This window comes from Arvicanthis niloticus, chromosome 23 (assembly GCF_011762505.2).
Source record: "Arvicanthis niloticus isolate mArvNil1 chromosome 23, mArvNil1.pat.X, whole genome shotgun sequence".
In the NCBI taxonomy this organism is placed as follows: Eukaryota; Metazoa; Chordata; class Mammalia; order Rodentia; family Muridae; genus Arvicanthis; species Arvicanthis niloticus.
This window is the reverse complement of record NC_133430.1, coordinates 44924099-44949428: the sequence shown is the minus strand read 5'-3', so window position 1 is coordinate 44949428 and position 25330 is coordinate 44924099. Positions and strand designations below refer to the sequence as shown.

The 25330-nt window shown below is 42.2% G+C and overlaps 1 protein-coding gene across 8 annotated transcripts in view; it reads left to right on the top strand.

Annotated features, from left to right (window-relative positions):
* Positions 1-24374, top strand: part of Arid4a (AT-rich interaction domain 4A) — an 80598-nt gene extending 56224 nt beyond the window's left edge. The window contains exons 19-27 of one of the 8 annotated variants that reach the window (XM_076922065.1): positions 205-346; positions 2648-3778; positions 3934-4038; positions 7774-7980; positions 9017-9163; positions 13761-19112; positions 22001-22104; positions 22294-23389; positions 24081-24374. In XM_076922065.1, the coding sequence (XP_076778180.1) occupies positions 205-346; positions 2648-3778; positions 3934-4038; positions 7774-7980; positions 9017-9163; positions 13761-13864 (1836 nt within the window). In that variant the 3' untranslated portion in view covers positions 13865-19112; positions 22001-22104; positions 22294-23389; positions 24081-24374. Of the gene's footprint in view, positions 1-204; positions 347-2647; positions 3779-3933; positions 4039-7773; positions 7981-9016; positions 9164-13760; positions 22105-22293; positions 23390-24080 lie in introns of all 8 variants that reach the window. The other 7 variants (XM_076922062.1, XM_076922060.1, XM_076922061.1 and 4 more) reach the window with 7 other exon arrangements.
* The last annotated feature ends 956 nt before the right edge of the window (positions 24375-25330 follow it).

Here is a 25330-nt window from a genome sequence, read left to right as displayed (position 1 = left end):
GAAATGAGGAGCCAGGGGGAATGATTCTGTTCAAATGACTAGGTTAGAAAACTGTTCTAGATTTTTCTATAAGCACATACTAGTATTTTATATTTAAATTAACTGACCTTTTTGTTTTGGAGTTAATAGATTTTATTAGAGAAAATGGAATGTTCATTTTTGAAAGGCCCTGGCCTTTCTCAAGCATTTTGTTGTTGTTACCAGAATAAAGAAGATAGTGAAAAGGACGAAAAGAGGGATGAAGAGAGGCAGAAGTCCAAACGGGGAAGACCGCCTTTAAAATCTGCTTTTTCGCCAAACATGCCATACAGTTTATCTAAGACGTCAAACAGTGAAGGAAAATCAGGTACCAAAAATGCCCATGGCAATGTGACAGGCAACATACCTCAATTTTGAGGATTGTTGACTTTTAAAACTATATCTGTATGTACATACACACACACATGCATCACTGAACAGTGGGCACACTCTAAGAGGGCCTCATCATTGCACAAATCTCATAGAGGATGCTTGCTGAACTAAGGGTCTGTGTCCCTAGGTGACAAGAGCTTACAATAGGGCCACAGTTATGGGCAGCCATTGTTGACGAAAATATAATTATGTGGCTCATGACTACTAAAATAGCTATGTGACCCACGATGGCCCCTTGTTGAGAGTCATAGCAGCTTATCTTGGTTTGTAATCTAGCATGGTTGAAACTATAGAATGTAATTGGCAGCTGATACTTATTTTTTGGTATATTTTAGTTTAAACTCAAGCAATACTAACCCAGGATGCCATCCGTCATAAGGAGTTTAGATACAACCAGTGGAGCTGTAGGGAAATGAAACAATCTTTTGAATCCTAGTGTGTGCTGGGCTCTGCTTCAAACCCCGTGATGTACTGATGTCTCTTGTAAGGTCTGCACTACAGCCTGTTAATGCACATGGGAGCCTGGGAGCCATTGAGCGCAGGCTGGCAGGTATAGGAGTGCTTGTGGAGCAAGCTTGGGAGCGTAGCAGGGCATATTTTACTCTGCTTTCATCGTCCCCTTCACTTTTTTGTCTTTTTTTTTTTTTTCTATGTAATTTAAGAGATCTTAAATGGTGGTATTAGAAAATTACTCTCCTTGGAGAGAAAAACTACTAACGGGGGTTCACCATCAGTCGCAGTGTGTACCCCATAACAGGGTGCCTTTCCTCCTCCTGCCACCTGCTGGCAGGTCACATACATACAGGAAACAATACACATGCAAGGTTTCTTGGAAGTATTCACTGTTTTTCAGGAGGACTGTGCTGGTGTAGTGTTCAGCCTATACAACCATCCACATCAGAGTCATAGAACTACATAACCGAAGAATGTTTGACATGAAAAAATGGAGTTCTGCGTTCCATTTCTACTAAAACCTCAAAACTTCTACACTTTTTGACGTAATCATTCAGGGGACCAAGAAGATAGCTGGGCAGTAAGAGCACTTGCTGCTCTTACAGAAGCCTGGGCTTCAGTACTCAATACCATATGCTTTCCTAAATTCTGCACCTCCAGCTCTAGGGTACCTGCCTCTTCTTTTGGCCTCCATGGGCACTAGGCGTGGACACAGTACATTATATACATGCAGATACTCCTGTTCATCAAATAGAAATGCTAAAAGAAGGAGACCCAACAAGCAGAAAACAGAAAACGTTGCCAAGTATAGTGATGGTGCACACCCTTAATCCCAGTACTTGAGAAGCAGAGGCAAGGGGAATCTCTGAGTTTCAGGGATGCCTGGACTCCATATTGAAGCAGGCCAGGGTACACACTGAGAACCCAACGCTGTCTTTAAAAAAATGAACACCTTCAGTGTTTGCCTTTCTAAAATTCTCTAGGGAGGGTGTAAGTTTTTACATTGTGTAGTTTTATAATTTTGAACTGCTGCCTTAGTATCTGAAAAATTCTCTGACAGAAAGTGAATAATTTGTCTTGTCAGAAGGTGTCTGGCCTGTTGTAAGACCATTTAAAATATGGAGAATTCACATTGCTCATTTTAATCCAGACCAATTTTAGATAGAATGTCATATTCCTGTAGGATACAATACAAAGTAGCTAATCTTCATAGTAGGTCAGGTCAAGTCACTTAACATACTAACTTTATATTTTTTGTTTGTTTCATTTTTTTCTTTCTTTTTTTTTTTTTTTTTTTTTTTTTTTTGAGACAGGGTTTCTCTGTGTAGCCCTGGCTGTACTGGAACTCACTCTGTAGACCAGTATGGCTGGGAACTCAGAGATCCACTTGTCCGTGCCTCTTCCTCCTGAGTGTGAGAATTAAAGGAGTGTGTCACAACATCATTTATCTTCCCCTCACATTTTAGCACAAATCTATGATTTGTTTTATATAAAAAAATTTCTGGGGCCAGGCAGTGGTGGCGCACGCCTTTAATCTCAGCACTTGGGAGGCAGAGGCAGGCAGTTTCTGAGTTCGAGGCTAGCCTGGTCTACAGAGTGAGTTCCAGGACAGCCAGGGTTATACAGAGAAACCCTGTCTCAACACAAACAAACAAACAAACAACCCCTCAAAAAAGAATTTCTGTAGATATTTGAAAGTATATAAAGAGTCTTGTTTACACTTAGTAGCATTTTTCATTATCACATTGGTATTTCATCTGATCACAATGTACTGTTTTCACAGACTCTTGTTCATCTGATAGTGAAGCAGAAGACCAGCTGGAGAAGAGCTCAATGAGTGAGGACCTTTCTCCTGATACTAAAGAAGAATTAGAAAAAAATGAAAATGCAAATGATGGTAAACTAGATGAAGAAAACCCAAAGATTGTACATATATCAAAAGAAAACGACAGGACTCAGGCTCATCCCTCAGAAACCCTGACCGTGGAGGCGGGGGACAGCGATCAAATTGTGCAAATTTTTGGAGACAAAGCGGAACAAGTAGAAGAACTTAAGAAACAGGTGGAAAAGTCTCCTAAAGGAAAGGGAAGGCGCAGCAAGACAAAAGACCTTTCGTTAGAACTTATAAAGATTTCACCTTTCAGCCAGGAGGAAGCCGGCAGCGAGGCTCATGGGGACGTTCATAACCTGGAGTTTTCTTCACTAGAATATAAAAACTTTACTTCTACTGAAGATGACGTCGACCAATATGAGAAAGAAAGAAAGTTGAAACGGAAAATCCTGGGACAACAATCCCCAGAGAAAAAAATAAGGCTTGAGAATGGCATGGAAATGACAACTGGAGTGTCCCAAGAGAGGTCTGCCGATGGCGCTGGAGCTGAGGCCATGAAAGGCACACACGTGGAGCGGCACTTTGAAACAGAAGGTGAAGGGATGCCATCACTGACAGCAGAGCCAGACCAGGGCATCCAAGAACTGACTAGTGAAAAGTCAGACAGTCCAGCCGAAGAGCCTGTGCACACGCCGCTCAGAGAGGAGGAGGACGTGATGCCGCTGATCGGGCCTGAGACCCTGGTCTGCCACGAGGTGGACTTGGATGACTTGGATGAAAAGGACAAAACCAGCACTGAGGGTGTGGTAGTAGAAGGCTCGGAGTCTCACTCTCTGGGTCCTGCTCCGCCCGCCCTCCCTCCTGTAGCACAGCATAACTTTTCCGTAGCTTCCCCACTTACTCTCAGCCAAGACGAGTCCAGAAGTATAAAGAGTGAGAGTGATATTACGATTGAAGTTGATAGCATTGCCGAAGAATCGCAAGAAGGCCTCTGTGAGAGGGAGTCAGCAAATGGGTTTGAAGCCAGCGTTGCCCCTGGTACCTGTAGTATAATTGTACACGAGAGAGAGAGCAGAGAGAAGGGTAAGACTCTCTAGGGGAAAACCAACAGTTCAGGGGGTGGATATGACAGATTTTATGGATTGTCTTTTTAAGAAAATAGTGAAATGGCATGGGTGTGTAAACAAACCCGTCTGCTTTGCTTTTGGTTTTATTTTCAAGCGTTTCCTTTATTTCAGGTCAGAAAAGGCCAAGTGATGGAAATAGTGGGTTAATGGCAAAAAAGCAAAAGCGAACCCCAAAGCGGACGAGTGCTGCAGCCAAGAGTGAAAAGAACGGAGCAGGTGGGTGCTTGCTGGAGATTGTAAGCTGGCGCTTGCTTGCCAGTGCTCATCTGACCTTTTTGCTGCTTGCCCAGTGCAGACTCAAAGCTTAATCATTTGAGCCAATCCAAATTATTATTTTTAGTGTGTATGTGTGTACATTTGCACTCACATTCGTGTGCACATATGCCTGTATGCACGTGTCATCAAGTGTGTGTGGAGGTCAGAGAACAGCTCTGTGAAGTCACTGTTCTCCTTCCGTCTTTAGTGGCTTCCGGGGATTAAACACAGATGTCCAGTCTAGCACAGCAAGAGCCCTACCCCGTCTCCCCCCCCCCCCCCCCCCCCGCTTCAGTTTAATCTAAAGATTCCTATTAGTTTTACTTAGAACTGCAACAGCTAAAATTATTACTTAATGGAAAGCAATTGGATATAAGGAATTTCAGAATCTTCAAGAAAAGAAAAGAAAACGTTTGTTGTGTTAAAAGTATGCAAAACTTGCATTTATACGGTGAATGTGCTCCTTTAGACAGTGACTTTGGAGAAGACAGCACAAAAGGCCCTGCAGATTCCTCCTCACCCTGATAAAAGGTCGCTGCCATGCTGTAAGGCTATTCAAATGTCTGTGGAGAATTAATTCTGTGCAGCGAGGAGCCTAACATTCTCCCATTGGCCAAGAACCTGAACCACTACCATTTGCCGTGCTAGTGAGTCAAGTCTTCAGAGACCAAAGGCCTGGCTACAAGTTCAAGTGCACCCTCCCAGTATTCCTGACGCAGACTGTCCAGTCAGGCTACTCCAAGATTTTAACTGTCAGAAACCATGTGAGATACTAAATGTTTGTAGTTTCCAACCGGTGGAATTAGGACTAGCTAGTAGTAGTACAGTGGTAGATAACAAATATGAAAAACTGTTTTGATTGTAGGAAATATCTTATGCCAAAGTATTTGAATGTGATGAGGCAGCTACCCTGAAGTGGGTTGAAAAAAATTTCTGGTGTAAGTTCCTAAATTATTTCAAGTAAAAGTTTAAAGATTAAGAAAAGGAAGCAGTTAAACAGATATCTCAGACGGTAACTACACCAGTTGTACCAGCCTGTTATCCCAAGTCCAACCCCTAGGACCCAAGGGAAGAGCTCAGTCTGCTGGCTGCACATCCCTGATCCTAAGCACTCACACTGTGCAGTGGGAGTGGAGACAGGAGGAACTCTCAGGAGCTCTGGCAGCTCTCCTGAAGTAATGAGACAAATGTCCAGACAGACTGCCTGCAGACCAGGTACAGAGACAAACGACACCTGAACAGTGTCCTCCAACCTGGACGGCTGCACCGTGGCACATGCATCCCACCTTAACACCCACACACAAGTATATATAGTTTTTTTTTAATTAAAAAAATAAAAGAAGGGCATGGTTGGCTTTTATGTTAGGAGTGAGTCTTCTGGTTAATAAAGGCTGTGACAAAGGATGGAATGAGAGATGTAGTCAGTAAAATTAATAGGATTCCATGTGACTAGTGTTGTCTAAGGGCTTAGTTAACTTAGATACGAAACATAGGCCTAACAATAGAGTTTTAGAAGAATTTGGGAGAATATTGAGTTGTAGGTGCCTAGTATTAGGAAAATAAATTAAGTGTGGTGTTTACAAGAAAGTCAGTTTTTATAAGAGGATGAGACCACTGTGGGAAAGTAATGAAGATGAGAAAACAGCTGGAGAGTTGGCTTAGTCTGTCCAGTGCTTGTGGCGCAAGCATGAGGACTGACATTTGATCCACAGATGTAAGATACTAGTGGGCTTTTGCACACCTTTAATCCCAAGACTGGGAAGTGAGACACACAGGTCCGTGGAGTTCACCGGCTAGTCAGCTGTGTCAGGTCAGTGAGCCTCAGATTCTAGTGAGAGATTCTGTTTTAGAAAACGAGGTGGACAGTTCCTGAGGAATAAAGCCTGAGGTTGGCCTGGCATATGTGCACATCCACACATATCTCCACACATATGGACACATACACAGAGGGTAGCCTGGCATATGCACATCCACACATATCTCCACACATATGAACACATACGCAGAGGGTGGCCTGCCATATGCACATCCACACATATCTCCACACATATGAACACATACGCAGAGGGTGGCCTGGCATATGCACATCCACACATATCTCCACACATATGAACACATACGCAGAGGGTGGCCTGCCATATGTGCACATTCACACATATCTCCACACATATGAACACATACGCAGAGGGTGGCCTGCCATATGTGCACATTCACACATATCTCCACACATATGAACACATACGCAGAGGGATTAAGATGTCGTACAGTCATAAGGAAAGGTCAGAGTAACAATGTAGCATTTCTTTTTCAAGAAATTTAACCCTGAAGAGATGGAAAAGAGGTTCCTCCTGAAGGGAGCTCACCCCTTTCCCGATCCCCAAGGATGAGGCAGAACTGGACTCTGGAAACAAAGGCCCCGGCAGTTGAAGAACATGGATATTTGACATAAGGGTCTTTATCCCAGGGGACCTGAGAGTAGAATATTACACGACACACTCTCTTGAGGACAAATAGTAATCAAAATGTTACCATTATAATTGAGGCCAGTGAGACGACTCAGCAAATAAAGCGTTTGCCATACAATCCTGACAATCGGAGTTCTGTGCCAGGATCCCACATAGAGCCTGGAGCCCCCCCCACATCCTACACACAACAGTTAGTAAAGTCAGACACAGAGAACAGGCTGGGACACTGAGTAAAGATAGGGCAAGGGTAAAAGATATATGCCTCGAAAAAAATGGTAAAATTCCAGTTTGCTTTTACGGAAACCCAGAACATTGCTTAAGATAAACTGATGAGGGGCGAGGCAGAGGTGTAAATGAATTCTCTGTCGTTAACATCACGTTGAGCCTTTAATCATAGCACACAGCTGAGGCACAAGGACCAGGAATTCCTCGGCTAAGTGCTGAGTGTTAGGACAGTATGGGCTGTAGATTAAGGACATTTTTTCAAAAACAAATGCTAAAGAAAAAAAATGTTGGGTGAGTTTATAGCAAGGTCTACTTGTGTGCTTCCTACACATACTTGGGTTGGCTCTATGCTTTAGATTGAATTGCTTGTATGTTTTATTTCAGTGTACACAAAGCTACAGAATATTGTTTGTTTTATAACCCTGATTTTCCATTTAGTAACATAGGAGATATTTAATCATTATTGTGAACTGTAGCTCATTCTTTTTTCTTTTAATTTTGGAAGGAGTGTCCACGTGCCTGTGTGTGTGTGTGTGTGTGTGTGTGTGTGTGTGTGTGTGTGTGAGAGAGAGAGAGACACACAGAGAGAGAGAGAGAGAGAGAGAGAGAGAGAGAGAGAGAGAGAGAGAGAGAGAGAGAGAACATCTTGTGAGACCTAGTTCTTTACTTTCAACATGCATCTGAAGTCAAACTCAGATCATCAGTCCTGGCAGCAGTGCTTTGACCTGCTGAACCATCTCACCAGGCCTGTAGCTCATAATTTTAAAAAGTCAAAATCAAACAATGGGGGAAGAACCTTTAGCAATATTCAGTAATACATCATTTTAAAGTAATTTTTTTTTTGTACTTAGGATTTCTATTTTCACTTTTTTATTGTAACCTTTGATGTATGTGTGTATATGTTATGTTTACCTGTGTGTTACCAAGAAGTGTAATTTGCTTCCTCTGCTGCACTTGGTATTTGAGGCTTATATGGTTTACAGTCAGATTGAACTTGCCATTACAGGACAGAGCAGTGACAGCGAGGACCTTCCCGCCATGGACAGTTCCAGTAACTGCACACCAGTGAAACGCCTTAGCCTGCCCAAGACACAAAAGCTGCCCCGTTCTCCTGCAAGAATCTCGCCTCACATCAAAGATGGAGAGAAAGAGAAGCACCGAGAGAAGCATCCGAATTCATCCCCTAGGACATACAAGTGGAGCTTCCAACTCAGTAAGGGTCCTCCAGATAGCCTGAGTGTCAACTGTGAAGTGTGAAGTTTCTTAAGATGTTGATTTGAAATAATCTTAGGAACCATTAACAAATTATGTAGCCATTCCAAATCAGTAATCATCACTTGTATATAAATTTCTGTGTGTATATGTTTTCTTTTTTAATTTGGATAACTTGGTATAACAAGTTCAAGGTCTTCAATTAAGAAACAGAACATGAGTTGAGTATGTGTTTCACCCCTGTAACCCAGTCTCATGAGGCTGAAGCAGGAGAATCATAAGTTTGAGGGTAGCCTGGGCTATACAGACTTTGTATGAGGTATGATTTATATAAATTAGGGAAATGGAAGTGCCTTCTCCTTGCTGACAGTTAAAAATACTAATTACACATCGGTCAGATTGCTTTACTTTAACGTTTTCATGTTAAAGTAAATGTTATGTTTCATGATGAATGATGCATGTCTAATATATAATATTTAAGTAAAGAAATCTTAATCTTGCCGGGCGGTGGTGGCGCACGCCTTTAATCCCAGCACTTGGGAGGCAGAGGCAGGCGTACGGATTTCTGAGTTTGAGGCCAGCCTGGTCTACAGAGTGAGTTCCAGGACAGCCAGGACTACACAGAGAAACCCTGTCTCAAAAAACAAAAAAAAAACAAAAGAAAAGAAAGAAAAGAAATCTTAATCATAAATTTAATGTAATCGCGTCTTGTGTCATAACAAACTGACACTTTTACTGATTTCCTTTTTGTTTGTTTGTTTGGTTTTTTTTGGGGGGGGTTGTTTGTTTGTTTTGGTTTTTGAAACAGGGTTTCTCTGTGTAGCCTTGGCTGTCCTGGAACTCACTCTGTAGACCAAGCTGGCCTCGAGCTCAGAAATTCACCTGCCTCTGCCTCCCAAGTGCTGGGACTAAAGGCATGTGCCACCACTGCCCGGCTACTTTTACTGATTTTCAAGTTTGACTTTTGATAGAATTGCCTTCTTTGCTTTCATAAAATTGTGTTTTAAAATTCAGATTAACTTTATCTTTCCTTTTAGATGAATTAGATAATATGAACAGTACAGAGAGGATCTCTTTTCTCCAAGAAAAACTACAGGAAATTAGAAAATACTACATGTCTTTGAAGTCTGAGGTTGCAACCATCGACAGAAGGAGGAAAAGATTGAAAAAGAAAGACAGAGAAGGTAATGCTCTTCAGGTTCCCCCCACACACACACACTCCTGTCATTTGATTGTAAGCTTGTATCTCTCAGTTTATGGGTAATAGATGCTGCTTTTAGAGTTAGTGTTTTCTCCTGTTGTTGGAAGTGGGTGTGCCTGCAGCTAAATTAACCAGAATGACACCCTTGAAAGGAGTATGAACTATTTTAAACAATTTGTGATTTACTAAGCATGTTGGGTTTTCCAGGAGGGTATACTGTGCTTAACAGATATTCACTGGCTGCCCCTATGTTGAATAGGCCTAGGACTCTCCAGCAGTGCCTGTTTGGAACCATAAATCATTTATAAACAAACTACAGGGCAACACTAGCGAGCATGCGTCACATGCCAGCGGCTCTTCAGGTAATGCAGGAGCAAGATGAGTTAGACACAGACTCTGATCTCTAGTATCTTAACATCTGCTGGACAGTGTGTGCCTTGTGTGACATTAACCAGTCTACTTTGAAATAATCTTAAAGTACTATCTGTGCTATACTTTAAGCATGCAGAGTTGACAGCCAGTCAGACATTGGACATGGTGTATATCCAAAGTCTGCCAAAATAACAGTAAGGGAAATTAAATTCTATGCCCTAAACTCATTAGTAATCAGAGGAAAGCAAGGAGAGATGATCACTGGTATGACTGCAGGGAGAAATAGTGTCCGAGATGCTAATGCCAGTCCCTGGGGAACATAGGAGGGACATTTATGCATTGTTGTAGCAGAACAAACTATGATTGCTCCTGTATCAGTTACTTTTGCATTGCTGTTACCAAAAGGATGTAAAGAGTCAGGACAGAGTACAGTCCCAAGGCTGTGCCCTGGTGCTCTTTTGCCTCCAGCATATCTACCTTCAACTTTTCATGCAAGACCATCCTATGAACCTATCAAGGGATTACTCTACTGATGAGGTCAGAGCCATCACAATAGGACTGTTTCTGAACCCCTCATACACACATACCCAGGGGTGTCCTTTACTCATCTTCCTTGCATTTCTTAATCTAATCAAATTGACCACTGGGACTAACCATCAAAAGTTTCCTTCTCAACTTACACCCAAGCACATCCCTTTAACCACAGAATTCTACTTGGTGCCCACGAGGCTTATGTTCATTTTTTAGTTCCAGGTGCATGCATTCCATCTCCATAAGTTCCACAGACCCAACCATCCCATCATTGTCTGCTCTAATACCAGAGGCCCTACTCTGAGGCCTCAAAAACATTTCTGAGCTGTCTGAGCCCCGGTTTTCTGTTAGTTTGTTTGTTTTTGTTTTTTTTTAAAAACAAACAAACCCATACTTCCAACCTATATATAAACATTCAGTTTACAAGGGAGAGTTGAAGCCATAGAGAGAAATGGTGGGGCCATAGCAAGAGCCAGACTCATCAGAGCCAACATGCATCCCGTTGTTCCGTGTCTAACATCAGAGGCACATGGTATCCTGTTGGGATCTTCAAAGGCCTGCCTTCTGCAGCTCCACCTCTATAAATTTGATGCCCACTTGGGCTGGAGATTGCTACCTGCAGAAACTGAAGAGGGACACAGCATTCTATGGTATTTCTAGGAATATCCTTCAGACCCAGAGAGATCCTTAAACCTGTAGCCAAGGAGAACCATGCAGAATTATTCTTTTCTGTTTCAAAGTATAGAACATAGAAAGTAACCAAGTGGTCATAAAAAGGGATGTATGAATAAATGGGTTCTTTATTGTTTTATTTTTAAAATGCCTCGTAACCAAAAGAAAAAGAAAGTGAAAGATTTACTACAACAGCAAGAAATATCAGCAAGTCAGGTGTGGTGCTGCATACCCATAATCCTAGTGCTCTTCATGGAACAGGAGAATAGTGAGTTTGAGGTTAACATAAGAAGAAAAGCAAACAAGACCCTCCCAAACCACAAAAAGAAATGTCAGTATTGTATCTTTAGAAGCTAGGGGTGGGTGTTTGTATGAGTATGTGTGGCTGTGTCTATGTAGTGTCTGTGTGTTTACCTTTAATCTCAGCCTTGAGGAGGCAGAATCAGGATCTCTACTAGGTTTGAGGCCAGCCTGGACTATACAGCAAGACCCTGTCTCAAAAAACTAAGACAAAGCTGGGCAGTGGTGGCGCACGCCTTTAATCCCAGCACTTGGGAGGCAGAGGCAGGCGGATTTCTGAGTTTGAGGCCAGCCTGGTCTACAGAGTGAGTTCCAGGACAGCCAAGGCTATACAGAGAAACTCTGTCTCAAAAAAACAAAAACAAAAAAAAAAAAAAAAAAAAAAAAAACCTAAGACAAAACCCAAAATATTGCTGTGCTCTCGATAAAACAGCACTAAAGAGTGCACTCACTTGCTCTTCCAGTTAAAGCAAGCAAGTCAGCTGACTTCAGAAAGCTCTCAAGTTAGGGACAGGGTGAGACTGAACTGTAAGATTGGTTGAAACTGTATCAAGAAATTGGACCATCATTGCCTACCCTTTAAAGAAAGGTTCATTTCTCTTCACCTCTGGCAGAAACATGAACTGAACAGAACCAGCTTTGTAGACTCAGGGGCACCAGCTGTAGCTAATGGTGATAGAAAAGAAGGGGTAAATCAGGAGTAAATACCAAATGGTGACTCTCTCTGTCCTTTTCCAAGTCACGATATAACTAACCCACTCTTGAGAACCATAGCTAAGTATGCTCATTGCTGGGATGAGAGAACAGGGTTCTCCTGAAGAAACTATGCCCAGACAAGCTGTCTACCTGAGATACCAACATTTGGGTGCTTCCAAACCAAAAAGCAAGACCCTTGCAAATCAAGTGTGTTTTGACCACATTGAAAGCTCCAAAGCTCAGCCATCTATTCTGTTCAGTTTATTATGGCCCTTTCCTATGTGTGAAAAGACAGAGGCCAAAATAGGAAAAGAAAAAACACTAGCCTAAAAAAAAAAAAAAACCTGTTATTTTTTTAAAAGCACAAAAAAAAATATAAAACTTTTAAGCTGTTTATGGAGGCTTGTCAGTGATCAATCTTAGCATTTGGGAGGCAGAATCAGGGAGTCAGGAGATCAAAGGCAGTGTGAAAGGGGTGGTGGACTCAGGGCTAACCTGGGATGGTAAAACCCTCTCTACAAAAAAAGGAGAAGGAGAAGAAGAAGATATTAGAAGATTTGATTTTTTTTTTTTTCAGATACAAAGACAAATCTATAAAAATACGCCAGGGGCATTTGAGAAGATAGTAAAAGGGGGGTTACATGTAAAACTGAAAAAAGAAAATCCCATTAGAAAGTAAGCTGGGCAGTGGTGATACACACCTTTAATCCCTACACTCAGGAGGCAGATTGAGGCCAGCCTGATCTACAGGGTGAGTTCTAAAACAACCAGGACTACACCAAGAAACCTGTGAGAAAAAAACAACAACAAAAAACACAGATAGATATCTGTGGTGTATTCCTGCCTGTCTGCACACTCCTGATGCACCAACACCAAGCCTACTGAGGAAGGCTTTGCCATTTCTCTGAGCCTCACCCTGTAGAGGAAGGCTTTGCTGTTTTCCCATGGGTCTGAAACTGTGATCTTTGATATGGCCATGCCCAACAACTCATTCACTCAGGACTTCACACACTCTGTTCCTCCTCTCCCCACAGGAAAACAGTTAGGGCAAACCTGGTGAAGGTGAGAGGCTAGGGTGTCCCCTGCTGAGCAGCCTTGCCTGGCAACTTCTCCAGGATCCGGATAGAACAGGAAAAGGTGGGAACAGCTGGCTCTAGGAGGTGTCTAAATAGCTCCACCCAGGCACACACTCACTTGCACATGCTATAGGGCTGAGTTGTTGAGAGCGGAGAGAGTTCTCCCTCTGGCAGAACTTCTCGGGCGCCCTGGCCAGCAGCTTTTAATACTGAGAATGGCCTGGAGCAGATGGAAAGAAATTAGACTTTGAAAGTTTGTCCATTTTAAGTAAAAACTGTAAATAGTAAGAAGTCCTTAACAGAATCTGGAAACACAAGGAAGGGTGTAACTCAGTTGAAAGTGCCTACCTAGCAGGAGAAGCCTTTGGGCTCAGTGCCCAGTGTTTATCTTCCTCCCACCCGACTCCTGCCCCGACCTGACACCAGACTCCATCTCTCTTTAATCCTTACATTTTGTGATGTCTGACTTTTAGTTTTTCATTTTGGTTACAGTGCTGGGGGTGGAACCCAGGGCCTGTGCATGGCACCCTGGCTCCTGTACTCCCTGACCCTCCCAGCCTTATGGTATCTCTTTTGAAATGTTAATTCCCTTAATTGGACAAAAGCTCACTCTGTTGAGCCCAGCAGAGTACTTGCTGACAACTTGTTACCCTTTGTGCAGCATTTAATTGGCCCCTGATTGAAGTGAATGATTAAAAATCTAATTGCAGCCAGGTGGAGTGGGCCATGCCTGTAATCCTAACACTTGTGGAAGAGAGGCAAGAAAATCAGAATTTAAGGTCATCCTTGGCTACATGTCAAGTTTGAACCAGCCTGGGCAATGAGAGACTGTCTCAGAAACAAACAACAATTCTTACTTAAAATTTAGCATCTAACTTTAGGTATCTCTGAGTAATGATTTCTTGATCTAACCCAGTTGTGTTGATTCCACAGTGTCTCATGCAGGAGCTTCTATGTCATCTGCTTCATCAGACACTGGGATGAGTCCGTCTTCATCGTCTCCCCCCCAAAATGTCCTTGCTGTAGAGTGCAGGTGATGAACAGTTCTCCACTTCTTAGCAGTTTGCTGCCATGGACATAAATCCCCAAACCCTGAAATACAACCACAGAAAGCACTCAGCTGGCTAAGTATATCCTTCCTGTATAGTTTCCAGGATTGTATCTATACCCTCCGCTCTTCTTTTTTATTGTTGCAAAAAATAAGCTTATTAATAATTGAAGGTTAGATGGCCTGCCATATTGGTCATAATTTTTCCTCTGTATTTTCTTTCCGTGTGTGTGTGTGTGTGTGTGTGTGTGTGTGTGTGTGTTAGAGAACAAAAGGGCACTTAGCAAAATTGAATTTGTATAATAAAGCTTTCAAGTGTTCTAGAAATCACAGACAAGCAAGTGCACACGGTAAACGTCAGAACATTATCTGGTGAATAGTTACTGCTGCACTTTGACTGAGCTGCATTCGAACACTTGGTGAGTAGGGGGTTTATTTTGTGTTGTTCTTTTATTATTATAATTATTATAATTATTATTAATGTTGATTTTTTTAATTTCAATTTTTGTGGAAGCACTTGCTATGTAGAACTGCCAAAGCATATGTTCAGCAGTGTGCCCAGGTTTAAAAGTGTAAATGGGACAAAATAAATTGTGAAAGGAAGTGTAGTTGACTGAAAACTGCAGGTGTAATAAGTCTTCCACTTTTTATAGGACTTTTGAGCACACAATTATGCAAATATTTTAATGTTTATTGATGTTTACAGTGGAATTGTGAATAAGTTTTCAGTGGACTATCTTATCCCTTGACAAAAATATTTTGTCTTTTTTCTATGTAATTTCAGAGTTTTTATTTTGTTACAAAAATACAAAAATGAAATATATAACAACAATGAAGTTATTTAACAAGATTTCTAAAGCTGAAAATTTTGTGTAAAATAAGGTATTATCTTGCAACTTGTTAAATATATTTATTCAGACATTGGATGGTTGTATTTTTATGTATTTTTTAAAATATTAATAAAATTGAAAAAAAGAAAATTCTAGGTTAATTCACTCTTTGGATGGCAATAGTTGTCAGCTGTCCCTTTTTCAGGGGGCTGCATCTGCAGCCGTGGGTTCTGGAGGGAGTCTGTCTCAACCTTCCCAAGAGAGCAGCTGAAAGTGGGCATCTGGGTCACTCAAGTCTGTCCTTGTTTAGAAACTTTGGCAGTCCTCGTATTTAAACCGTTTTGAGGATCACATTTTTGGTTGCCCTTAAGATGCTTTGTCACAGTTTTTATGTTTGCTGTACTGCCGAATAAATTTATATCTCCCAAAGTCGAGATGCAACAGTTACGTAAAGCCACTATGTAAGCCTTGTCTGTGAATTGTTCCACAGACTGATACATTTGTAAATAATTCTTCCAGAATCATGTATTTAAAGCAGTTTTGCATATACATTATGTAAAAAAAAGGTGATTTAAAAAAAAAAAACAATTTTTAAACTCATGTTTGTACATTAAAGGGATTGTTTTGAAGCCTCCCTTTCTGTGTTTATATGCTGTAGTGTGGTAGCCCAGGGGCTGCAGCCCGAGGGCCGGCAGAGGCGCAGCACGCGGCTACGTCAGCATTACCAAAATTATGTTTCTCAGCGTCACCTTGCCACATTGTGAACCTGTGATTCAGATTTCTTCCATTTTCTCAGAGAATTAAAACAAAAAAGTACTCTTGTAATATGAACTTTGCTGTCTTTTCTTTGCAAAGCAGAAGATCTCAATGTAAAATAAAAAGGACCCCCAGTGGCCGTGTCTTAAATGTAGGCTTTTACAGTTTCAGTTTTCTTTTAAGTGACTGTTTTTTTTTTTTAAATGCCAGTAACTTATAGTTGAAAAATTAGATTCTACAAAACTAAGCCTTTCAGTACATTCTTTTTTTTTTTTTGGTTTTTCAAGACAGGGTTTCTCTGTGTAGCCATGGCTGTCCTGGAACTCACTCTGTAGACCAGGCTGGCCTCGAACTCAGAAATCCACCTGCCTCTGCCTCCCAAGTGCTGGGATTAAAGGCTTGCACCACCACCACCCGGCTCTTTCAGTACATTCTTCATTTTTCAAAACTACTTCTAGTACTTAATTATAAAAATGAAAAAACTGTCACTGGGAACTAGAGAGCAACATCAGATATGTTAGTGAGTTTCTTCAGTAGCAATTTGGTAAATCTGAGATAAGTTACCAGCTTGAATACTGCCCCTCTTAGCTGGTAGAAATTTGATACCAAGGTATTGGGATGTACCTACAGAAGACAAAATTACATATTCACAAAATAGATATTAAGATACAGATACTATCTGTACCATTTTATTAGGACACTAGAAAAAAAAGTGAAAGTAAGTATGATTAAGCATCACATTTCGAATGTTGGGCTTCGTTTGAGTTTACCTAAACTTTGAGTGGATTATCACATATTACATGTGACTTAAAAAGAAAAATATAACGATATTATACTAAAAGGGAATGTACTATCTTTACAATCAAGGTATTCAAAAATTCTGTAGCCTCCTGTGTTGGTGTTCTTCTCTGTGCTCTTACTGTTTATTCTTTTATCAAATTTCCAGTCTGAAATTCACTGAGAAAGAGAGCACATGTGAAAAGACTGTTAATATGACATCTATAAAATGGACTTAAGTCTTGGAAATCTGTGAATTTGCTTCTGTACTTTTTCTTGTAGGTCTTACAATTTAACATACCTATCAAACATTCAGTGCTATATATAAAACATCATGTAACAACTCTTAACAGAAATGATTCATTAGCTGTTTATGGAATACCTTCAGACCATTGTGACGCCAAGACTCAGCCACATGGGCCAGCAAGACAAAAATGTCCCTGTTTTCATGGAATATGTGAGGTCAAGTAGGGTAGTTACCTCTTTTAATTAAAATCCTGTTTTTCTTTGGCTTCTTGTGCAGACCAGTCTGATTTTGAAATGACTGTAGATGAGGCTGGCTTTGAACTTCTGATTATCTTGCTCCTACCTCTCAAATGCTGGGATGATAACTATGTACCTAGCTAAACCTATTTAATTTCTCCCTCTCCTTTCCTCTCCTCTCCTCTCTCCTCCTTCTCTTCTTCCTCCTCTTCTTCCTCCTTCTTCTTCCCCCTCTCTCTCTTTCTGTCTTTCTCTCTCTGTCTCTCTCAGTCTCTCTCTGTGTGTGTCTTTCTCTCTCTTTCTCTCTCTCTCTGTCTGTCTCTTTCTTTTTTAAAATTCTGGGTTTTGAGATGGGGTCTTATTCTAGCCCAAGCTAGTCTAGAACTTACCACATCGCCCAGGACGGCCTTGAGCCTCAGCCCAGCCCACCACGTTGTTAGATATGCAGATATGGTAAGTATATGAAGTCACAGGTGCCAAGGCATCCTAATGGACAACAACTCGTACTGAAGGTGAATGATCTGGAAAGACTTTGAAGAGAAAAGAATTGGTTAAGCTGGGTCCCAGTGAGGCAGGTGGATGGGTCGGGGAGGTTGGGAGAGCGATGCAGATAGCTCGGTGCTGTGAGCAGGTGAGGGAGGGAGGAGGCATGAGGATAACAGGGTCAGGCTCTCATGCGCTGCTCCTCCTTGTGCCTCACCTTGCTTCTATCCCCTTGTGCCCTCTGCACTGTTCCGGTTGCTAGGGCTGCCTTAGCCTCTTTGCCAGGAAGCTTTTGCTGACTTTTGAGCCTACAGAACCTCACTCTCTTGCATATCTGATAGTTTCCCAGTCTCTTCTGTTCACCTCACAGCTCACCATATATATGTATGTATAAGAAGTCGCTTCCTTCAGTGTTCCTTGGTCATAGGTGTACCTCACGGTCCTAGCCCAGCTTCTGACACAGAGAAGTCAAAGTTACTAGTTAAGTCAATTCAAAGAAAAAAAATGTAGTCAGTCACTATAAAAAAAAAATTATTGCTGGGCGGTGATGGCGCACGCCTTTAATCCCAGCACTTGGGAGGCAGAGGCAGGTGGATTTCTGAGTTCGAGGCCAGCCTGGTCTACAGAGTGAGCTCCAAGACAGCCAGGGCTACACAGAGAAACCCTGTCTCGAAAAACAAAATAAATAAATAAATAAATAAATGAAATTATTGATCTTTATATAGAAAACCAAGCATGTAAGATCTTGAGGGCTATTTTTATAACACTCTAGTGTTGAGATAGCAGCTCTGTGGTATGAATGAAACTAGATTTGCTCATGACCTGATTGCCAATTAAAATGCCCCCTGGTGGTTGCTTTCCCAGCTCCCTGGTTGTCCTTTCCTCCCCCATCATTTTCATGAGGTGTGGCTGTGTGACAAGGTTGGCTCCATTGGGGGGTGGGGGGACGGCACTAATACCTCAGGGTTGATTGGCTCAGGATGGAGTTTCCACTGGTAAGAAATTCCCAACAGATACAGGCTTCGTGCTTTAGCACAGTACAGTTTGTTCTGATATTTAACTCCCAAGACAGGGTCTTCTGTGTAGTTCGAGGATGGCCTTGAATTCGAAATAATCCTCTTGAGTTTGGGGACTCTAAGTATGTACCCTCTACTCAGTCCTTCAGGATTTTTTTTCTTCAGATTCTAATATTTTTGATGATGACAAGCACAAGATACTTCTCACTCACAGAGAACCACTATGCATCTTTTAAAAACAGAATTCAGAACAGTATTTATAATTTTGATATTTGTAGTTAACAGGATTATGAAGCTGTGTTCAGTTTGTACTCTGTATCATGCAAAATTCATCTTGCAAAGCTCTTGTGAAGTTTAAGGACCTTTATATATATAATAAATGAGTGTGTGTATAAGTAATTGGCTTTCTTCTTAAATTACATCTAACAAGATGATCTAAGAGTCTTATCTGCGAAGAGTTGCCAGAGGGAGGCTGCTGAGATTGTCTCAGCAGGTAAAGGTGCTTGTCACTAAGCCTGATGACCCAAGCTCAGTGCCTTGTAGCCCATATGTGGGGGCGGGGAGAGAAGCTACTCTCTGACTTTGATCTCCATACACAATAAATAAATGAATAAACATGATTAATTGTTAAGTTGCCAAAGTAAACATAAAAAAAATAGAAGATAACGCCGTTAATTTTTAATTTCAAACAGCTCCTTACCTAATATAAAAAAAAAAATCCATACAAAAACCCATGCTACTATTGAAAACATGATTTTATCTGTATTTTATCAGTAAACTGTCTCGTTCTGCTTCTCCATGTCACTGTCCTCCAGGAGGCTTTTTTATGGTTTCTTGTGGACATAAGCAAATTGCTGAAGTTTGTCTTGGTTTCCAAGGATGAATCAGTATGGTAAGCCACACCTGCTTTTTAGAAGTAACACTGTTCCCAAGATGGGCCCTGTCTTTGATACAGTTGTTACATTGTGAGAGGGAGCTTTATGTATACTTAGGTTCTTCTGGGCAGATGTAGGGCTCCCTCTCAGTATCCTGTTGACCTCTGTTAACCACCTTCATCCCTTGCCAAAGCTCTTCTGCAATAAAATAGACATTTCTCAGAAGCAAGTCTTTGTGAATGAATTAAGCCATTATCGTTATATATACATGTCTCTTCATGTAGCCACATTTTTGGGTTTAGGGGTGAATACCTAGAAGTAAGACTCAGGTCATCTGATATTCTTGCCACCAGCCAGTGTACAGGGGGCTCCTATTGCACGGCACCCTTGCCTCACTGTGGATTGTCAGAGTGAGGGACTTGGGGACTGTACTTGTTGTTTTTGCCATTCTAATAATAATGGTGGGCTGTGTTTTTAATGTCATTTCCATCACCCTCGTCCTCATCTTAATGTAGTGACGGCATGTGTGAGGTGTTAGTGGCAAGCACCTTCACGTGTTCGAAACTCCTTTATACTGCTGATGCAAGTATAAATTAATGCATCAGTTTTGGTTTGAATGTATCTAGTGAAGAGAAGAGAACACCATGACCCCTAATAAATACTGTGTGCTCAGGATTCACCGACTATCTGCAAATTCTAATGATGTGCCCATCTTCAGACACACCAGAAGAGAGCACTGGATCCCATTATAGATAGATGGTTGTGTGCCTAGGGATTGATCTCAGGACCTCTGGAGGAACTAATGGGCATTTGAGAGATTCCCTTGGGAATAATAGTGTAGCTTAGTGGCAAAGAATATGTCCAGCATGCACAAGACTCTAAGGTCCAGTCACTAGCACTGAAAATAAAAAGGTTCGCTGTTTTTGATCAGTACAGAACCATTACAGTATGCAGACAGCTTGTGATCTCCTTGGGCACATCATTAGAATTTAAGATAGTCTATGAATCTTGATCTTATATATATAAAATATATCAATCACAGACACACATATATACATATGAGAGAAAAAAATGAAAACCAAATTTTAAAGTTTTCTCTAAAGCAAAAAGGAAGGAGAAGCGGGTACAGGGCACTTGACTTGCACACACACACACACACACACACACACACAAAACTAAAGACATATGGTACAGTGTATATGTTCACAACCAAAACTAATGTTGAAGTCAGTCTCCCATGAAGCATTAACAGGTGGCACTGCGTGTGTTTGTTGTGTAAGCCTGTAAACCCAGTGTTCAGGACACTGACCAAGTGGAATCTTTCCACGTGACTGGGTCTTTGTAATTGACAAGTCGATCCATTCATGGATTAAGGCTTTTGTTTTAAAGTAAGTCTTATAAAAGCTGGCTTAAAGCGTGCATCCTGGTAGGTGCATACCCCTCCCCCTCCCTCATCCGCTCCTTCATTCCTCTCTTATCCCCTCTCCCTCCACCGCCACCACCACTATGGCTGTTTCTTGCATGAGCCTTCTGTCACCTGAGTAACATCACCTGAGCACTCTCCTTCTCACACAAGATACTCATTAGATACAACCTTACCCTCTCTCGTATTCAGTTATAGAAGTAACTGTTGACGCACATTTAACAATTTAACTCTCCAGTGAAATGGTTGACAGCGAGATCAAAGTCTTCTGTGGGAGCGAGTGCAGCCAGCGAGTCAAGGCCCACATCCAGTAGCTCAGAGGTAGAGTGCTTTCCTGACATGCACAGTACCTCGGTATAGAGACACACCATACTACCTTAGTTCTGTGAAATTGTTGCTATTTTGTTTTGAAATAGGAAACTTTGAAATCCAGTATTTGTTCCCAGTGGCTAGCATTCTCTTTTAGTTTTTTAAGCAGGGTCTCTGTACATCGCTCTGGCTGTCCTGGAACTCACTATGGAGACCAGGGCTGGTCTCAAACTGACAGAGATCCTTCTGCCTCTGCCTCCCATTAAAATGCATGCACCACTCCTTTTGGCCTTGCAGTCTTAGCAAAGACAGTTTCCTAGGCCAGCATCCTCTGTGCATCAGAACATTGGCAGGCTCAGCTTTTGAGAACCAGGAAGTATTACCCGTGCTATCTTTAGGTGGTAGTTTGGCTCATTGTTAGGGGGTTGTTGGCTTTGTTATCTTTTCTGCATGTGTGTAGTGTATACACGTGTCTATGCAGGTATGTCTGCATATGTGTACAGAGGCCAGAGTTGTCTCGGATCCTGCTCTATCTGCCTTATTCCTTTGAGACCTATCTGGTCTCTCACTGAGCCTGATCCTAGCTAGGCTGGCGGCCAGCAAGCCCCAGCAGTCATTCCTGTCTTCAGCTCCTACACATACTACTGATGCACACTGCCATGTCCAGCTTTAGGTGGGTGCCGGGATCCAAGCTCAGGCCCTTACGTTTGCATAGTAAGGACTCTTACCTACTGAGCCATCTCTTTACCTGTCTTTCTGTTTTGAAACGGGTCTTGGCTGTGTAGTCTGTAGGCTTAGTAGTTCTTCCACCTCAACCCCTAAGTACTAGGAATCCAAGCACAAATGATTATCTGTTAATCTCTTGTTACTACCCACTCCTTATTTTTCCTTTTAAACTTTCCCATGCTAAAACAAGCTGACACCAAAACTATTGGTTGAAGGGGTAAAGTTTAGACAGTCTAAGAAGGCCACACCTCCTAATTGTGCTACTTCCAGTGGGCCACCTTGGGTTATAGCTAATCTTACTAAAATATTGGTGTAAAAGACATGGAAACTGTTGATGTCTACAATAGACTGATAATAAAAGGATTTATTCACAGAAATTCTTACCTTTTTTTCCTAGCAGCATCTTGTCCAACATGTCAACACAGTGCTTTTTGTGTGTCATAGCAGAGTTGTGGTTTAACAGAATGGACAGAATGTGACAATACTAGACTGCAAAAATAAAGCAGTGAGGAACAGCCTGCCCTGCCACCTGAGGCCTTGGTGAGGTTTTGGTGAGTGCTGCACACCCCCACCCCACCCTACCTTACCCTCCGGACCATGTCTGGGTCAGTGGCACTGGAACATGGCATGTGGTAGTGGAAGGGACTGGAGGCTGTGTTGTCTGTGGTTGAAGTTGCCTCAGAAGCAATGTGAAAGCTCTGTGGTCTGAGCTGCTGCCTGGGGCCATGTTGATGTTCTAGGGTTGTGGAGAGCTGGCTCTACCCTTCAGAGGCTGCCCACCCCAGGAATGGGAAAGCTGGCAAGGTGACCACCTCAGCTACCACCCAGGCCCAGATCTGGATCTACCTCATCCTATGAACCGCTGGAGCTTGTGAAGGGGCCGGTCCTACAGATCCAAAGCTGCAGGCTCTCCGTGACACAGATAACAACAGGATATCCCAGAGGAGTCCCAGTGAGGATCCAGTATTAATATTGTAGCAGAAGTCAGAGGCCTCAAACCAGACCAATAGCTCGTTGCAATGAACACTTGCAGGTAAAGCGGTTTGGGCAAACCGTGGGACACACTGCAGCGTCTACAGTGAGTTTATCATTTTTTAAAATTTTCCTTTGATGTTTATATTTTGTTGTCCTTTGAGTGGCAAGGTTGTAAGGGCAGGGGGCAGGTACAGAGAGACAGGGAAGTGAGTGGGCTCGAGGTGCGCGATGAAATTCACAAAGAATCATTTAAGAAATTAGCACTTGTGAGGAGCCGTATTCGCCATTATAAGATGGCGCAGGCTTCTGCTTCCTGGTTCTTCGCGGAAGCTTTACTTGAGAATGCGCCTGCGCACGGCGCGAAAACCGAGTATGACAATTGGATGAAAGATTTGAGCCAATGAGGGATCTGCACGTCTCCCAAAGCTCTATTTAAGCAGCGGGCTTTCTGAGCTTGGCATCCTTCCCCTTTTCTCCATCTTGAAGAGCTGTTCAATAAATGCTGTCAGAAGAATCCTGAGTGTGGCGTTCTCCTTATCGGCGAGGCTGTTCGCTACAAGCACTACCTAGATATTTGGGGATGCCAATGAACACGATAAACTTCTTGTTAGATGACTCAAGAACTAGAGCAGCGGTACAGTCCTTCCTGATGCTTCAACCCTTAGATACAGTTCCTCACATTGTGGTGACCCCCAACTATAAAATTATTTTCATTGTTACTTCATAACTAATATTGCTACTGCCATCAATCATAATATAAATACTTTGTATTTTCCAATGCTACCCACAGGCTGAGAACCACTGAACTGGAGGAAGACACGAATTACCAATATCAGGACTGGAGGAGGTAGTACACTGCATGTGGGTATCATCACTGCTCTCGGTTTTAGTAGTCATTTCAGGTTGTATATGATGTCAGAGCTTGCCTGGTTGTATACTTTAAATATATGCAATTTATTGTGTATCAGCCGTTTTGTTAGAGCTGTTTAAGAGTCAGTTACAAAATTACACAGTTACAATGTAACAATGAAAACAATGTTGTGGTTGGGGGTATTAAAGGGTTGCAGCACAATCTTAGTTTGAGAATGTCCAGAGCTTCATAGGGATTATGCTCACCAGATTAGCAGGAGTGGTGTCTGTATCTGAGATGAAATCTCCGTGTTTATCCCAGAGACATGCCTGAATTCTTCGACCATTTTCTTCATGATCTATGGTCATTTTAACTTAAGTGACGCTGTTTATATCTCGTTTCTTTGGTAGTTGTCCCTCCTTTTTCTGCCACTGTTCCCTTTCCAGTTGAACACATGTCCCTGGCTCCAGTCCTCTTACACTAGAGACTCACCTTGGAGATCAGTGAAAGTGAAGGACCACAATATACTGTAGGGGGTTGGGTAGAAATTCCAGTCAGCCTTAACAGCACTCAATTAAAAGCCAGTTTGGGGGTGGGGGGTGGGGCTGGGCAAGTGCCTCAGGAGGTAAAGTGCTTTGCTATGGAAACTTGAGGACCTGTGTTTGGAACCCCCTGATTTACTACCACCCACCCCTGCCACAGTAAGCAACACAAAAGCTGAGACCCCCTCAGATGGAAGGAAACTGAGCTGCAAAGAAGACGGTGAGACCAGACCATGTGCCTGGAAGTTCAGAGCAACTGAGTCACCTGGACCGGTCGCTCCCACCCACGGGGTGAGCTGGCTGCAGAGTGTGAGCTGGCTGCAGTGAGCTTCAGACCCCAGCTGTGTGAGCTGTCACCCATGCCGGGCGGGCTCTGGTGGTGCAGAGTCATCTCTGCTCCTGTAAGCCCTTACCCCTCTCCTGTAACTCCAATAAAAACTCATTGATTCACCTAGTTGGATTTTGGTGTTATCTGTACTTAGGTCGGTTGTATCATTTCTGCCAGAGGTGAGGAAATGTGTGTGTTGTCTCTCCAGGAAAAATGTTATCACACAACAGTCCCAGATACAACAGACTGATGATGTCCTGTAATTACAGCCAGTTTTTGTTTGTTTGTTTGTTTTCTTGTTTTTATAATAAACTTTGCAACTAGAAGACTTAAGTTATCATAGGAAGAACATGTACTACTCACGAAAGCAGGTCTAACTTTCACTACCTACGTCTGGTCTGAGAGGAGGGGCCGGGGCTGCTGCTCAGTTTTACTGGTATCAGAGCAGTTAGGGTGCCTTGCTGTGACAGTAATGGTAGCAGTGAATTAGCAAGTACGGTTGAATAATCCACAACAAAAATTACTTAAGGACTTTGGAACCGAGGCAGGAAGATGGAGAATTTCAGGCCACCTGGAGCTACATGGACATTGTTGAAAAATTAAAACGGGCCTAGAAGAGATGGCTCAGTAGTTAGAGCATTACTTGCTCTTGCAGAGGACAAGGGTTTACCAGTGTCCACATGGTAGTTCACAATGTCAGTAACTCCAGTTCCAGGGTATCAGACACCCTCTTGACTTCCACATGTCCATGTCCAGGGCACACATAAATTCATACAGGCAAACACCCATACATATAAGTTACAAACAAATTTAAGCTGGGTGCTGTGGCACACACCTTTAATCCCAGCACTGAGGAGGCAGAGGCTAGGCAAGTTCCAGGACAGCTACTACTACAGAGAAACCCTGTCTCTAAAAAAACAACAAAACAAACAAAATTAAGCTTTTTAATGTCTTTTGGGGTTATGATCTTTGAGAAAATCTATTCTATTCTTTTGTTGTGTTTGCTGAATAAAGCAAGCATAAAGGGAAAAGCACCAGCAAAATAACAACTTTATTTGCTGAAAATAAGTTGCTGGAGAAAT